Source organism: Podarcis muralis, chromosome 12, assembly GCF_964188315.1.
Source record: "Podarcis muralis chromosome 12, rPodMur119.hap1.1, whole genome shotgun sequence".
Lineage (NCBI taxonomy): Eukaryota > Metazoa > Chordata > Lepidosauria > Squamata > Lacertidae > Podarcis > Podarcis muralis.
In genome coordinates, this window is record NC_135666.1 from 13,881,911 (window position 1) to 13,896,061 (window position 14,151).

Sequence of the window (14,151 nt, forward strand, 5' to 3'; positions counted from 1 at the left end):
CACACTAGATTTTGCATGGCTGCAGTGTGTGTGAATGGGTGTGGGTGTGTGGATTAATTGAATTATGTGAATGGGATGTTGCGTGTGTGCCTGCCTTCCTGCATGAGGGAATGTAGCCCTTGGGCTAAAAAAGATTCCCAACACTGCTTCAGGTTGTCCATAGAGTGATGCTTTCTTTACTCACCCAGGTGTGTGCAAAGATCCAACATACTGGAGCGGCAGGCCATTGCTGTACTATGTTGTAATCTTCAAACTGATTACCGTATTTTTTGCTCTATAGGACGCACCGGACCACAAGACGCACCTAGTTTTTAGAGGGCGAAATCAAGAAAAAATATATATCCGCCCCCCCCCCCGACCCAAAGAGCAAAGAAGCCAAGACAGAGGAAGCCAAGGCAGCGAGCGGGATGAATCGCGCTCGCTGCCTTGGCTACTTTAGCCTGGCTGGAGAGGCTGCGCGTGGCTATGGCAATTCCCCCACCTCCCACAAAAGCCCACAGGAGCCGGCCACCCTTTAAGGAGTGCACGGCTCTTGCGGGCTTTTCTACGAGGAGGGAGAAGGGACTGACTGGTCGCGTCAGTGCCTTCTCCCTCTTGGGGAAAAGCCCGCAAGAGTCGCACGGAGCTTGTGTGCGGCTCTTGGGGGCTTTTCCTGCCTGCCTCCCCCCTGCATTCGCCCCTTAGGACGCACACACATTTTCCCTTACTTTTTAGGAGGGAAAAAGTGTGTCTTATGGAGCGAAAAACACGGTATACAAGTATCGCAGGGCTTTTCTTCATGGCGGCCTTCTTTATTATTCATCTAGTACTAGGGTAGTAGGCAAGGAACCCAGATAGAACAGTGGAACAGCCCTTCAGAGAAAAGAGACTAAATTTCCCCCCCATTGTGGTTAAACTGCTCAGGCATACTGCATGGCTGGTGCTGATCTGTGACTGAGTTCTGTCCCCTCCACCTGCCTTTTAGGTGGTGTGGCTTGCCTTGAACAGAAGGCCTAATAGAGTACCAGCCTCTTCCATGTACTGTGAGATTCAGAAGCGTATCTTTGCTTTTCTAAATCCATTTAGATAGTAGAACTGATATCCTGCTTTTGCTGAAAATTGCAATAAGTGCTTTGAGACTATTTAGCTCCTCCCACCCAAAAGAGGTTAATATACATCATTATTTTAAAAGCACACATTCTTTGAGATGTTAAAAAAAATTTTTTTTTCCTTTTGCAGGGAGATGGAAGAATATCAGTCCAATATATAACTGAAGAGTGTCTTTCAAAACTGGATACAAAGCAGCAGACAAACACTCTGCTAAACATGGTTTGGAGAGATTCAGCTAGTGAAGAAGTTTTTACTCTGATGGCTTCCATCTGTCACACATTGATGGTGCAGCACCGAATGATGGTGCCAAAAGTCAGGTAAGTCTAAAAAAAAGAAAAGTGCATTTGCAGACATAAATCTACAAATTTAGGGGCAATTCTGGCATTCTTTCCTGCATGCCCGAAACACTGGTCCTATGTTAACTCTATTTAATCAGCAGTATGTGTTGGAATTGGGACGCGGGTGGGTTAAAGCCTCAGCGCCTAGGACTTGCTGATCGAAAGGTCAGCTGTTCGAATCCCCGCGGCGGGGTGCGCTCCCGTCGTTCGGTCCCAGCGCCTGCCAACCTAGCAGTTCAAAAGCACTCTTAAGTGCAAGTAGATAAATAGGGACCGCTTACTAGCGGGAAGGTAAACGGCGTTCCATGTGCTGCGCTGGCTCGCCAGATGCAGCTTGTCACGCTGGCCACATGACCCGGAAGTGTCTTCAGACAGCGCTGGCCCCCGGCCTCTTAAGTGAGATGGGCGCACAACCCCAGAGTCTGTCAAGACTGGCCCGTACGGGCAGGGGTACCTTTACCTTTTTACCTTTATGTGTTGGAATTATTTGGAAGCTCACTGTCCAGAAGCCCTAGAAATGTACTAAGGACAACAGGATATAGGGCAGTTCGCTTTGATTTTGACACTTTTTGGTAAAACAGAGATCCTTGGTTGCTTTGATATAGAAACAGATCATTTTATTTCATTGACTATGCACTTGCTGAGAGAACCTTGAAAACAAGGCTGTGGCAGGGATCTCTAGATGTTTGGGAACCAGGAGGCAAAGAGCTTTCCATTTTAACAAATTTAGAATTTAACTATTTCCCATGTACCGTACCAGGGGTATTTAGTAGACCATTGTGAGAACAGGATCCTGCAGGCTCGTTTATGTTCTTGTGTTTCCACCTCTTTCTGCAGCTTAAGTGTAAGCTATTTGTTTTAAAAGTAAAGGTAGTGCTGTTTGCCAGTAAGAAATTCCATAATGGGAAAATACCTTTTAGGCCAACCAAAATGTGAAAAAAATAGTGTGCAAGCTTCTGAGTTCTCCGGAACTCATCTGGCTTTTAAAAAAGGTATTGCCCTAATGTGGATTTTGGAATTTTATAAGAATTTTTTTTATGCCACTTTGGCAACTTAGCCAAGCTGCTGACCATTACCTTTTGCCCACATTAGCTGTTAACCCTTCAAGCACTTATCACCTGTGAATTATTGGGCAGGACTCCATCCCAGACCAGTTGAACAACATTATTCACATGGGTATGGCAATGGAATGTGCCTTGCTCACTGTTTTTAAGTGAAATAAGCAGGCTAGTTGCTAAAGCAGCATGAAGGCTTTCTATGCTTTCTATGGAATAGCCAACTCACATTAGGAATACAAATGCAGCACTACAAGCTTTATAAAAATTGCCGGCAGTACACTTGTTAGACGAGTGGGTAGAAATGTGTAGTCTTATCATCCAGAATCCTAATAAACATGAATCTAGTTTTCTAAGCCCAAGGGTGCATTTTTGTTTATTTAAAATACGTTAAGCCGCTCGTCGTCATAACTGATTGCAGGGCACAAGACATGTATAAAACCATAACATTTAATTATATCTAATACAGGTAGTGACCATTTTAGGCGTGTCTGATATGTGCGCGACTATGCACACGCGCATTGCGCCGAACCTGGGAGTGCCCCGGAAATGTAAAAACATCACAATGGAGGGCAGGGGTGGAACAGGGCAGGGCGCCTTACATGGGCCCTGCCAATGCGCGTGGGAGACTGAGACGTAATCCTGGCTCAAATCGGTTGCTGCCTGTATACAATTTTAGAGGGGGGGGGGAAACACCTGGAAGTGCATAGGTAGTCTGTGCAGTTCTCTCAGAATTTGGTGTACATGAGTCCAGCTGGCTAAGCTAAACTTTTCTCAAACAGCAGCTCCACATGCCTTATTGGGCTGTGGTGGTGATGGGTTAGTTTCAAAAACAGTTTATCGCTATATCTTTGTGGGTGGGTCCAGCTATTAACGCAGGGGAACAAACTAAAAACCCTGGCCCGCCTCTTTAAGGGGTTAGCTAAATGTGAGAGGTGTTGATTAGAAAGACTTAAACATTAAGTGTAACTGTGGACCTTCATAAAATACTGACCAATACAAGAGGTAGTGATTGGCGTTGGCTGACCCCCCCCTCGAATAAGTGGTACAGCTACCTCTTTAACTTTAAACTCACAAGAAATGGTGAATTGCACATTTACTGGGAATACCATAAATACTCCTGGTATTTTGGGAATGCCCTACAACAGTTGACTCAAACTGCTTGGTAAACAACGATATAGAAAGCTAAGTGGTGCAGTCTCTTTAGCCCACTGGTGTTTATAGCTACTCAAGGAAGTAAGATGTCACTGAAACTGTGATCACTTGATTAGGGTAATTAGTTCTTTGTCAACTAATGGCATTAGAACAGGATGTGAGACCTGGAGATCATAGCAGAAGCTGAATTAGTATGCCTCTCTTTATTGCAAGTGGTCTATTGCCTTGGATAGTAATTAAGGGATTTAAATGGACCATTGCTCTGACTTGTGGTTTATTGGTGAACTGTGTAGTAAAGGTGCTTAATTAGTGACGTTTCTATAGCCTTAATTGTATGACGACAGCCTCTATTTCCTCCAAGGAGCTGTGCTTAAAATCCTGTAGTTCTTTGTGTGAATTTATTTGGTTTTGCTTCCAGGTTATGAAAGTGGTTAACTTTAATTGTGTGCATGTTAAGCTGGCAGCCCTTTCAGACCCACAGCTCACCTTTAACCCAAAGGGGCCTGCTTTTAATTGTTTTACTGTCTGCCTTTCTCTTCTTTGGGTGACAAAGGAGAGATTTCTGGCAGGTGCACCTTGGCATGCAGGATATGTGTACCTGCTTAAATTCACTTTTATGTAATCAGTCAGTAAAAATAAGGGCGCTCTACCCTCCTTTCTTGATCACCCCTTTCTATTTTTTATTTTCTAGTTATGAGGGGTGGAATACTAAATGAAAAATGGTGTTCGTATTGTTGGAATGCCCTACTACACTCCAAGACCAAAGTATTCCATTAGAGCAATGTACTGATTTCCAGTTCCGTTTCTGGGAAAGTTGTTCTCTATGGAAGAATTAAAATATTGTATTTACTGCTCTCTATTCAATACATTTTTATTGATCTGTTACCATTAACTATAGAGTTTAACATACCGTGCTTCCCCTTTTTTATGCAAAAAGCAGAGTTACACATAAGGGCAGGTTAAGAGTGCAGTCCTAACATCTTTGTGGTGTGTTCACACTTGCAAAGCTGATGAAATGAATATTTCCTTATCTTCGCAGCCATTTGGTAAACGGAGGACCCTTTGTTGCTGTGCTAGTATTTGTGCCAATGTAAGCACAGGGCATTGCTGCAGGTCAGGCTGCAGTGAGTGCAGAGGCCTTGAGTGTGTGTTGTGAGAAAGCAATAAAGATCAGAGGCAAGCAGTAGCACTGGTCAGTGTCTCTATTCCCTGCCTTTTACCTTTGTCTTCAAGTTAGGAGTTAGGAGGATCCGGGGCATGGTCTGGAGGATACAGCAACTTTGCTGAAGCTTGAGAGATCTGGGTCTGGTCTGTTCCTGAGTAGGAAACTGCCTGGGAGTCCTATGTATGCCATCTGGAGCTCCATGATGGAAGAAAGGTGGGATATAAATGTAATAATTAGATGAGAGACATGGAGTATCTGTATGATGGAAGGGCACAGTTACTATGTGTAGTTAAACCCGTCGGAGCCTGTGGACTTCCTCAAAGCACTTCTACTTGAAGCAGGCGGGGGGCAGGCAAAGAAACCTGCTTTGTACAGGATCTGCTTGCCCACCCACTACTCAAAGGAGAAGGTGCTGCCGGTCAGCTGATATCCTATGTGACATCATCTGATGGATGAGTGGGCGTGGTGTGGGGAAAATGGCCTCAGGGGCCGAATTGGACTCCCTGATGGGCCAAAGGTTCCCCACCCCTGTTCTAATTGAGAAAAACAATTTAGCTCAATGTCTACCCAGAAGGAAGTCCCATTGATTTCAGTGAGCCTTACTTCTAGGTAATTGAATATTAGATTGCAGCCATACTCTCCTCCCATGTATATGTCTGTACTGGGAGTACTAGTTCCTTTTAACTGCCTGTTTGATTTTTCAGTAAATGGGAATGTCAGGATAGATTCTAGAATAACTAGGACTATATTATGCTGTTGAGTCTATTTCTATGTTGTGTCAGCACTGTGAATCACCAGGTATACAGAGAAAAGCAATTTTGGAATAAATTGTGCCTAAAGAAAATGACCATTTGTTCTTAAGCAGTTAGTTCTTACACCTCTAATCGATCTTTGCCAATATGCTATTGTAGTTAAATAACTGAATGTTTTCATTGCCTATAAAACCATGTGACTATTCTTTGTAGTGCTTGCTAATTTCATTTCATCTAGAACTCTCTTCTGGTTTTTTTTTGCTTTTTTTGGTAAAATTAATTTGAATTGTCTGCCTTCTGATTTTGTTTCCTGTCTGCTTGTTGCCTGTCAAGATGGATAGAAATTCAGAATAGACTGAAATTTTCAGAAGTACCAGCCAGAAGTAAAATAATGAATTACTGCTTTTATTCCCAGTTACATATGGCTATGAGAGATGACTTTGTCCGATGGAATTGTAGACATCCATCCCTCAGCTACTATTTTGTTATGCCTATAATGTTACATTTTTAGTCAGTCAAAGTTAAATACACACTATATTTCTGCAAAATCAGATATTGGAATTGCTGAATAATTCACAAGTTGCTTGCTGTGTTTTATTTTTCCCAGTTTGGAAGAGAAAAACTTGATTGGTATTTACTGGTTCCATGTTGAGTATGGAAATGTGAGGCATAGGAAGTATGAGGTATAGCTGTGTGCTGCACCTGCTTTGGGTCCGGGCTAGGCTGGAACCATGGGTAGCTAGAACCAAATTTAGGCTTCGAAGGGGGCTCTCAGGAACATCCTGTATAGGATTCTGGATTTTTCTGTTTACTAGACAAAAACAGATTGAGACTAGTGCAGGTTTGGCTAACCTTTGGCTTTGAAGATGTTGCTGGACTGTGGTTCCCATCATCCCTCACTATTGACTATGCTGTCAGGTGCCATAAGAAAGCTGCAGAGATAACACAGGATAGTACGCACCCTGGAAATGATCTCTTTTCAGCATCTGCCTTCTGGAAGAAGATATAGGGTTATAAAGACCAGGACTAGCTGCCTGAGAAACAGTTTCTACGCAAATGCAATTCTGGTTCTAAATGCAGCATAAGGAGCCTTTATAGTATATTGTATTTTAAAATGGGGTTTCAAAGTTTTTAGGGGTTTTTGAATGTTTTATGTAGATTTCCAATTTCATTGTTCTGTATGGGACAATGACAATAAAGATATCGTATATCGTTGACTGGGGTTGATGGAATTTGTTGTACAGCAGCAACTGGAAGGACGTACAAGGGCTGTAGAGCACATGCTTTGCATGCAAGCAATCCAATATTTTTTTATTTAAATCAGATTTTTAAAATTTAAATTGGATTTTTAAAATAAAATGCTTTTGGAGGAAAAATCTTTCTAAATATAGTTTTTTATTTATCTTACATTATAGTCCAAAGGCTATTCATCAGGAAATAAGATTTGTTTTAAGTTTTTCATGTGTGCTAAAACTCAGCCTAAGGTGTGTTTATTTTTTAAAAAAATTGTTTAACCACATCAGTTAACAAACATGGATACATATGCTGTAATGTTATTGTTTCAGTTAAATAAATTGTTTAAATTGTTATTAAGGAAATGATTATTTTTCTCCTTCCAATAAAGTACAGCAGAAAAGTTGTCCAAATATAAACCGTTAACTTATTAAACCTCACAATAATTTCATAATTATCTGTCAATGCTTTTCTAATAGTATAATCAAATTAGTAATTTTTGATATAACTGTAAAAATTACTCTGAAAATTTATTATTCCAAAAATGAAACCATCTGGTTGTAAATATTAAGATTATATTTTTTTGTAAAAAAAAAAAAAAGATTTAAATCGATTTGATTTAAATCAAATCCACCCTGATGAGAACTGCTCATCTTCTAACATTAGGCGGATGAGACTCAGGAATATTCGCCTTTCTAGTTAGAGAGAACCCATGTTTTCAGAGAAACTGTTCAAGGCACCTCTGGGAAGCAGCTGTGCTTCACGGAAATGTTCTTTGCAAAGTGAAGAACATTTATCAATGTATCGTGAAATTACTATTCTGAGCTTGTGTTAAAATCCGCATGCCACACTGCATAAAAATATCTAGAGAGCGTCTTGCTTGTTTGTGCTGGGTAGAAGTCCTGGACAGGCATTAGCAGAAAGGCAGCATTTGTTTACAGTTCCTTGGTGGTGTTTCCGAATGGCTCACTTAATCTTATGTAATTGCAGTCACATCTGTTATCTTCTACCTGTAGCATCTTCCAGTTTGAAGGAAGTGTCAAAATGTGTTGCCCTACTGTGGCGACCTTTTATCCAGCTGTATGAGCTTGTCTCATTCTATTGTATTCTCTTCATTAACTTAAATGGTCTCTGTGGGAAACTGGGCCCAATTTATGACCTAGCCAGAAAATCTTGCCTTTAACTAATTAACTTACAGCATCACCTCAGCTAAATAAAGCTTAATGGGTCATTTAATCTCTCCCATTCCAACAGAAATAATTTTACACTTTTTTAATAAAAAAGAGAAGCCAAGGGTGCACAAGATACCCTTCTGCCAAACACACACAAATCATGTACTCTTTGTGAACAACTAGATGCTTGCTTAGAGAAACTGCAGGATTCACATAAAATTGCTGTGCTTTACCCAACTCTTCCCTTTAACTTAACATATGTAAAATAAATTAAAGACAAAGCCTTGGAGGCCTTTGGCAGCCCAGTAGTTCAAGCTGAAATTGGATACTTCCTCCTTCCAACTCCCCATTATTTGAAGCTAGTTATCCCATATTTGTTCTATTTAAAATATTTTTATTTTGTTTCTCAGTCAAAGACTCTCAAGGTGGCTAATAACATTTTAAAACGATACGTATATTCAAATTACAACAATTAAAACAAAATACTAAAACTGACTCCATTAGCAGACAGTAATAAAACAGCAGTACAATCAAATGCTACTAAAAGCTAGAGAAAATAAAATGTCCTAACAGATAATACGTGTTGGGTGAGATGTGTTACTGTACATAAGTAATTGGGTTATGCTGCTTTACAGTTGCTGCCAGAAATGGAAAAAGGTGATGCCATTTAAATATTGTTTTAATTTCATTTGAATTCTTTAAGCATTAATTGTTTATAGAGCTGTGGTTGTAGATAAGGGTGCACTTTGCTGGGAATTTCAAAGCTTTTCCTTTTGGGATTGGTAATAGTAGATGTAGCTTTGGAAGGAATTTGCTGGCTTCCTGGACTCTTTCCCTCTTAGTTGGGTTGGGAAGTGGATCTAAAACTCCACCACCAACTCAGGCCATTTTGACAGGTGCCTGGGGCCACCTACCTTTATTTATTTTCAACTATAATTACTTATTTCAGAATACAATTCAGTGCTTTAAATTTTTAACACCTTTTGCTGTTGCCACTGTGGGTCAGAGAAAAAGGTGCCAGTGGATGGAAAGAAAGAACTGGTGCACTCCCAGTTCATTCTTTTCAGTTCGGCACCACAGGAATTCCTGTCCTACATCAGTTGAGCACAATTTTGGGGAAACCCCCTGACCAAATGGTGAGGGCCTGGCAGTCCTAGTTAAGCCTGTGGACCTGAGGTTCTGCACACCTGCCTTAGGGAGATACACATTACAGTTAAGTGTTACAGACCCAAACCATACTAAGACCTTTATTTGCTTTCTCAGTGATCTTGGAGATTCCATGGGCTCTTATGGCTTAAGATATGGAAAAATACATGTAGTAGTTCTTGAATATGCCTGTTGTCTTTGTCCATGGAGTTTTCTTGGCAAGGATACTGGAGTGGCTTCATGAGTTTGACCAAACTGCGGGAAGTAGTGGAGGACAGAGGTGCCTGGCGTGCTCTGGTCCATGGGGTCACGAAGAGTCGGACACGACTAAACGACTAAACAACAACAACAACAACAAAGTTCTTGAATATGTGAAACGTTTTTTGCACGGAAGCTCAATGTTTTTGAAAAGTTGCAGGAAGGTTATAATTCTGTTGAAGGGTCTTCCCATAGTATCACCGTTCACAGCAGCTTTTGTGTAATAAATTGAATACATGTGACTAACTACAACTATAATTTGGAAGGGCCCTGTAATGATAAGTGAAGCATAGAAGAACAGGTTACGTTTTAACAGATCATCTCTGATTACTTGTAGCATGGTAAATGAGTGCTATCGTCTTTAGATTTGGAAGGCATCTGTACAGTTAACACAGAGATAAAATAAAGCGTGTTGACTAGTGCTGGAAAGAATACCTATTTAGGCATGTTGCCTTGAGATAAATATTGAAATGAAAGTTGAGAAAGATGCTTTTTATTACCCACACGATATTCTTCAACCTATTTCCTTTTTTCCTTTTTAGACTTCTGTACAGCTTGGCTTTTAATGCCAGGTTCCTGAGGCATCTTTGGTATTTAATCTCCTCAATGACTACACGAATGATTACTGGGTATGTCTTATTCATTAATAATCTAAATGTAAATGGAGCGGTGTGTGTCAGTGCAAAACGAAACGGTGTGTGAGAATAAATGGGAGGTGTGTTGTACTTGGAGACAGGAGGTGCCATCTTAAGAGGCACTGCCTCTTATGTGAGAATGAAGAAGGAAGTTTCCTCTAAAACGATGCCTGCTGGCTTGTTTGCGGGCTTCCCAAAGGCATCTTGTTGGCCACTGAGAACAGGATGCTGGGCACTAGATGGGCTTTTGGTCTGATTCAACAAGGCTCTTCTTAGTTCTTAACACACCTAGGCATCATCTAAAAGCAAAATACACTTTTAAAAAAAGCATATTTATATGGATAACTGGGAATGCAGCACAAGGTAAATTTACTCATGTATGCTCTCTTTTCCATACCATGTTGATTATGTGGAGGAGCAAACACATGAATGGGAGTTATGATTTGTATAATGGGGGGCAGCCCTTTTACACTTGCATAATTTCCCTCCTGAGCTAGATATTATTATTGATGAACCAATTTAGCTTGCATAAGATGAAATGAAATTATATTTGTTACCCTTACTAGGCCAAAATATGGTTGTTCGTGCTGGCTCTTGATCCTGAAGTTGCATCAGTCTCTATAAGTACTGTGATGCACTGATACACCTATCACGTCTGCCCATCCACCTGGGAATTTAGCTTTGGTTCCCCTCACCCCCCCCCCCACTTCAGTGCACCTCATTTTTCCAATTAGAACATGCTATTTAAGACTTCTTAATATGAGTGTCTGTACATTCTGGTATGTTAGTGTCTTCTCTGTAGATATTCATAAAATAGCTTTTAACATTTTTAATGCCTGGCTAAGTGACAGAAAATACCTAATGTTCCGTTGGGATATTCAGCTGCGTGATAACCATCCTGAGAATATTATATAAACAGAAACATAAATGCCAGCATTATTTTATTAGAATCCATGTTAAAAGATAAATTATCAATCTTCCACCTTTTAAATATAAATAAAACAAATATGTATTTATTTAATAATTTTGTGTACCTCCCTTCATCCAAAGGCCCAATAATATTATTTGCAGATTCTAAAAAGCATATTTCATCATTTTTAACTTGTTCCATATTGTGGCATCGGGAAAATAAAAATCACCTCAAGTCCTCCCCGCCCCCCCCGCCCCCAGTTCCCAGTCCTAAGATTAAATTTATGACTGTTCTTCATCTTTTGTTTTGTTCTGTTAAGGTCTATGGTGCCACTCCTTCAGGTGATATCACGTGGCTCACCCATGTCTTTAGAAGATTCTAGTCGGATCATCCCTCTCTTTTATCTTTTTAGTTCCTTGTTTAGTCACTCGCTTATTTCTATACATGATAATGAATTCTTTGGTGATCCTATAGAAGGTAAGAGTATCCTCCTCAACAGCTTTTGTCTAGTGAAATATTTCCCCTCAAAACTCATATTGTTGTTATAAACACATAGTCGTGTGTGTGTGTTTGTTTGTGTGTGTGTGTGTATATTATCAACACACACCCGGGCTGGAAGTGTACAGTAGTTCCCAAAATTCTACAAAACTGAGTAACTGTTGGTTGTCTCATTGTTTTGTTGTTGCTATAATTATACCATAATTTTGAAATATTCTCCTGTTGTTTGTCTGTCCCTGCCCTTTAGTATCTCTCAGGAGTGGAGGGGAAATATTGCTGAATTTGCTGGGGTTTTATTCAGGCCTGTAGCAACTTATGACTTTCAAGCTGGACAGAACCCATTGGACACACAATAGTCGTCTGCAGGGTGCTTAAGCATCCTTTATTTTGGCAATTGAAAGCAGCCAGGCAGTAAAAAGGAGCATTCTGGTGCTTCCCTACATGGTGTGTAGGCTGTGTTGGGCTTTTGGGGTTAGAAGTTGTATGGATTTGGTTAAAAACAAAGTGCCAAACTTGAGTTTTGAAATTGCTGCTAAATTGTCATAGATAAAACAACAGGAAAGGTTTTATTAGACTTGCACTGCTTGTATAAAATTGGCATGCAAAAATGTTAAAACCCAAGCCCTGTACTTATTAGAAATGTACCTAACTCTTAGCTACATTGAAAGCAAAGAGGCATAATTCTAACCAGAGATATTAGCATAGAACCAAAATATCTTCTCTAGTTCTGTCTTGTACTTTGGGTCCAGAGAAATAACTTCTAGTTATGTATTGCCTAGTTGTAGGTCCAAGGCAGTCATCGATGATGCCTTTTACGTTAGAAGAACTGGTAATATTATCACGCTGCCTTCGAGATGCTTGCTTAGGAATCATTAAATTGGCATATCCTGAAACCAAACCAGAAGTTCGTGAAGAATACATTGCAGCATTTAGAAGTGTTGGAGTCACCACAAATACAGAAATGCAACAGTGCATCCAAACAGAACAGAAACGGTGGATTCAACTCTTTAAGGTACAGTATAGTTTTGATTTATATATAGAACTTCCCTTTTCATGCACTTTAAACATGGAGATAACACAGGTGATGATGTCTACATATGGAGTTAGCACCTGATTTAATTATAAAGACAGTAAGAGAGATTAGTTTTTTAATTAAAGGGTTTTTTATAGAGTATGTTTCTCCTGATTGTAAAGGCTATTATAAAATAGTATTTCTGGCAGTATACTTTTAATCTAATTGAATTTAAGTGGGAACTTAGAATTGTTAAAAATGCCATTATATCTTGGAACGAGTAGTTTTCTTGAGATGCTTAGATGCAGAAAGGAGAAGTGATGTAGAAAATGGGTGGTACATTCGTTTCTGATTCAGCTACTGATGTTCAGCTGTCAGTTCTTGCAGATGTTAAATGTCCATAAATAACGAGTACCCTAGGGTCACCATTGTCCTATGGATGACTATTGGCATGTTTAGAGCTTATTGCTCTGCTTTCAGACAGTTTGGAACAATGCAGTAAAAAGGACCAAACTGAGTAGGGCTTTAGAGATGGGTCTTTTACAAAAATAGATAACATAAGTTGGTTTTTTATTTCATTTTTAAAAGAAACTATTCTGTTAACACAAGGGTGGGGAACATGGGACATTCCAGATGTTGTTGGACTATGGTTGGCTGGGCTGATGATAGTTGTAGTCTAAGAACTGGAGGACACCTGGTTGGCAACCCTTTGTTAGTGAATCAGTAGGGCTAATAATACATTCTTACGTTTTCCCCTATTTTTGTTTTTTTCTCTGTTGAGACAAACAATCTTGGAGCTATGCCCATGGTCCATACTTCATGTACTGTTTTTTGGGGTGTCTGTATGATCTTAAGCTTCTTTTTGAGTACCATACACATTGCAGAGCCTGGCTGAAAAGCTATTGTGTGGATATCAACCACCTATGGGTGCAGCAAACCAAGACTTTGTTTGCACATCTGTTACAGTGTTTCAGGGAGACGAAATGAATAGTCTTCTACCCAGTCTATTTTTTCTTTCTTTTTGGCAACCCAAGGTTGAACAACACTAAGGAGGTGGGTTAGGAACCGAGAATATAACGGTTGTGCAAGAAAGTGCTTGACTTGCCATGAAATTTCTGCAGCAAACACATATAGTCAGCTAAAATTACTCATTAAAGGAGTGGAAGCAGAAGAAATGCATTTTCCAAATTGAATGCTAGATTTACAGTCGGTTTAATACTGGCGACCTCTCACACACTAATGTTCAGTTCGAGTCATCAGCCGTCCCTTCAGGTCTTTTATCACTGCTTTTGTCAAGCTATCTATTTAATTGAAAGAAGTTAATTGAATGAAAATGATCAACTAAGCTTGTATTAATATTGCTAATGGAACTTTCTTCTTGGCCATGTTTGGAGAAAGATGTCATGCTAGACTTTAGGAAAGGCCCATTAATGCTTGCACTTAACCTGATGGGCTAATTAAGGAATGCTTATTCATTCTACAAGTCTACAATAGCCTCTATCCCGCCCATTTTGCCCGATTTTTACAACACATTTCACTTACGAGCATGAACATTATGGACATTACCAGTGATGAGAGTAACTGATAATGTTTTGATTGTGTTGAATACGGTCCTAATGCATCACTAAAGTTAGAATTTTTGCAGATTGATCTAATATCTGTTTGCACAATTTTATTTAATTAGATGTCCTTTCATTATCCTGTTACATGCTCAGTTTGTTAAGCTGTGCAGA

At 39.9% G+C, this 14,151-nt stretch overlaps 1 protein-coding gene across 1 annotated transcript in view; it reads left to right on the forward strand.

Annotated features, from left to right (window-relative positions):
- UBE3C (ubiquitin protein ligase E3C) overlaps window positions 1–14,151 on the forward strand; it is a 60,723-nt gene that overhangs the window by 16,345 nt on the left and 30,227 nt on the right. The window contains exons 10-13 of the mRNA XM_028751558.2: window positions 1,219–1,406; window positions 9,906–9,992; window positions 11,228–11,385; window positions 12,186–12,418. Coding sequence (XP_028607391.1) covers window positions 1,219–1,406; window positions 9,906–9,992; window positions 11,228–11,385; window positions 12,186–12,418 — 666 coding nt within the window. The remainder of the gene's footprint in view (window positions 1–1,218; window positions 1,407–9,905; window positions 9,993–11,227; window positions 11,386–12,185; window positions 12,419–14,151) is intronic.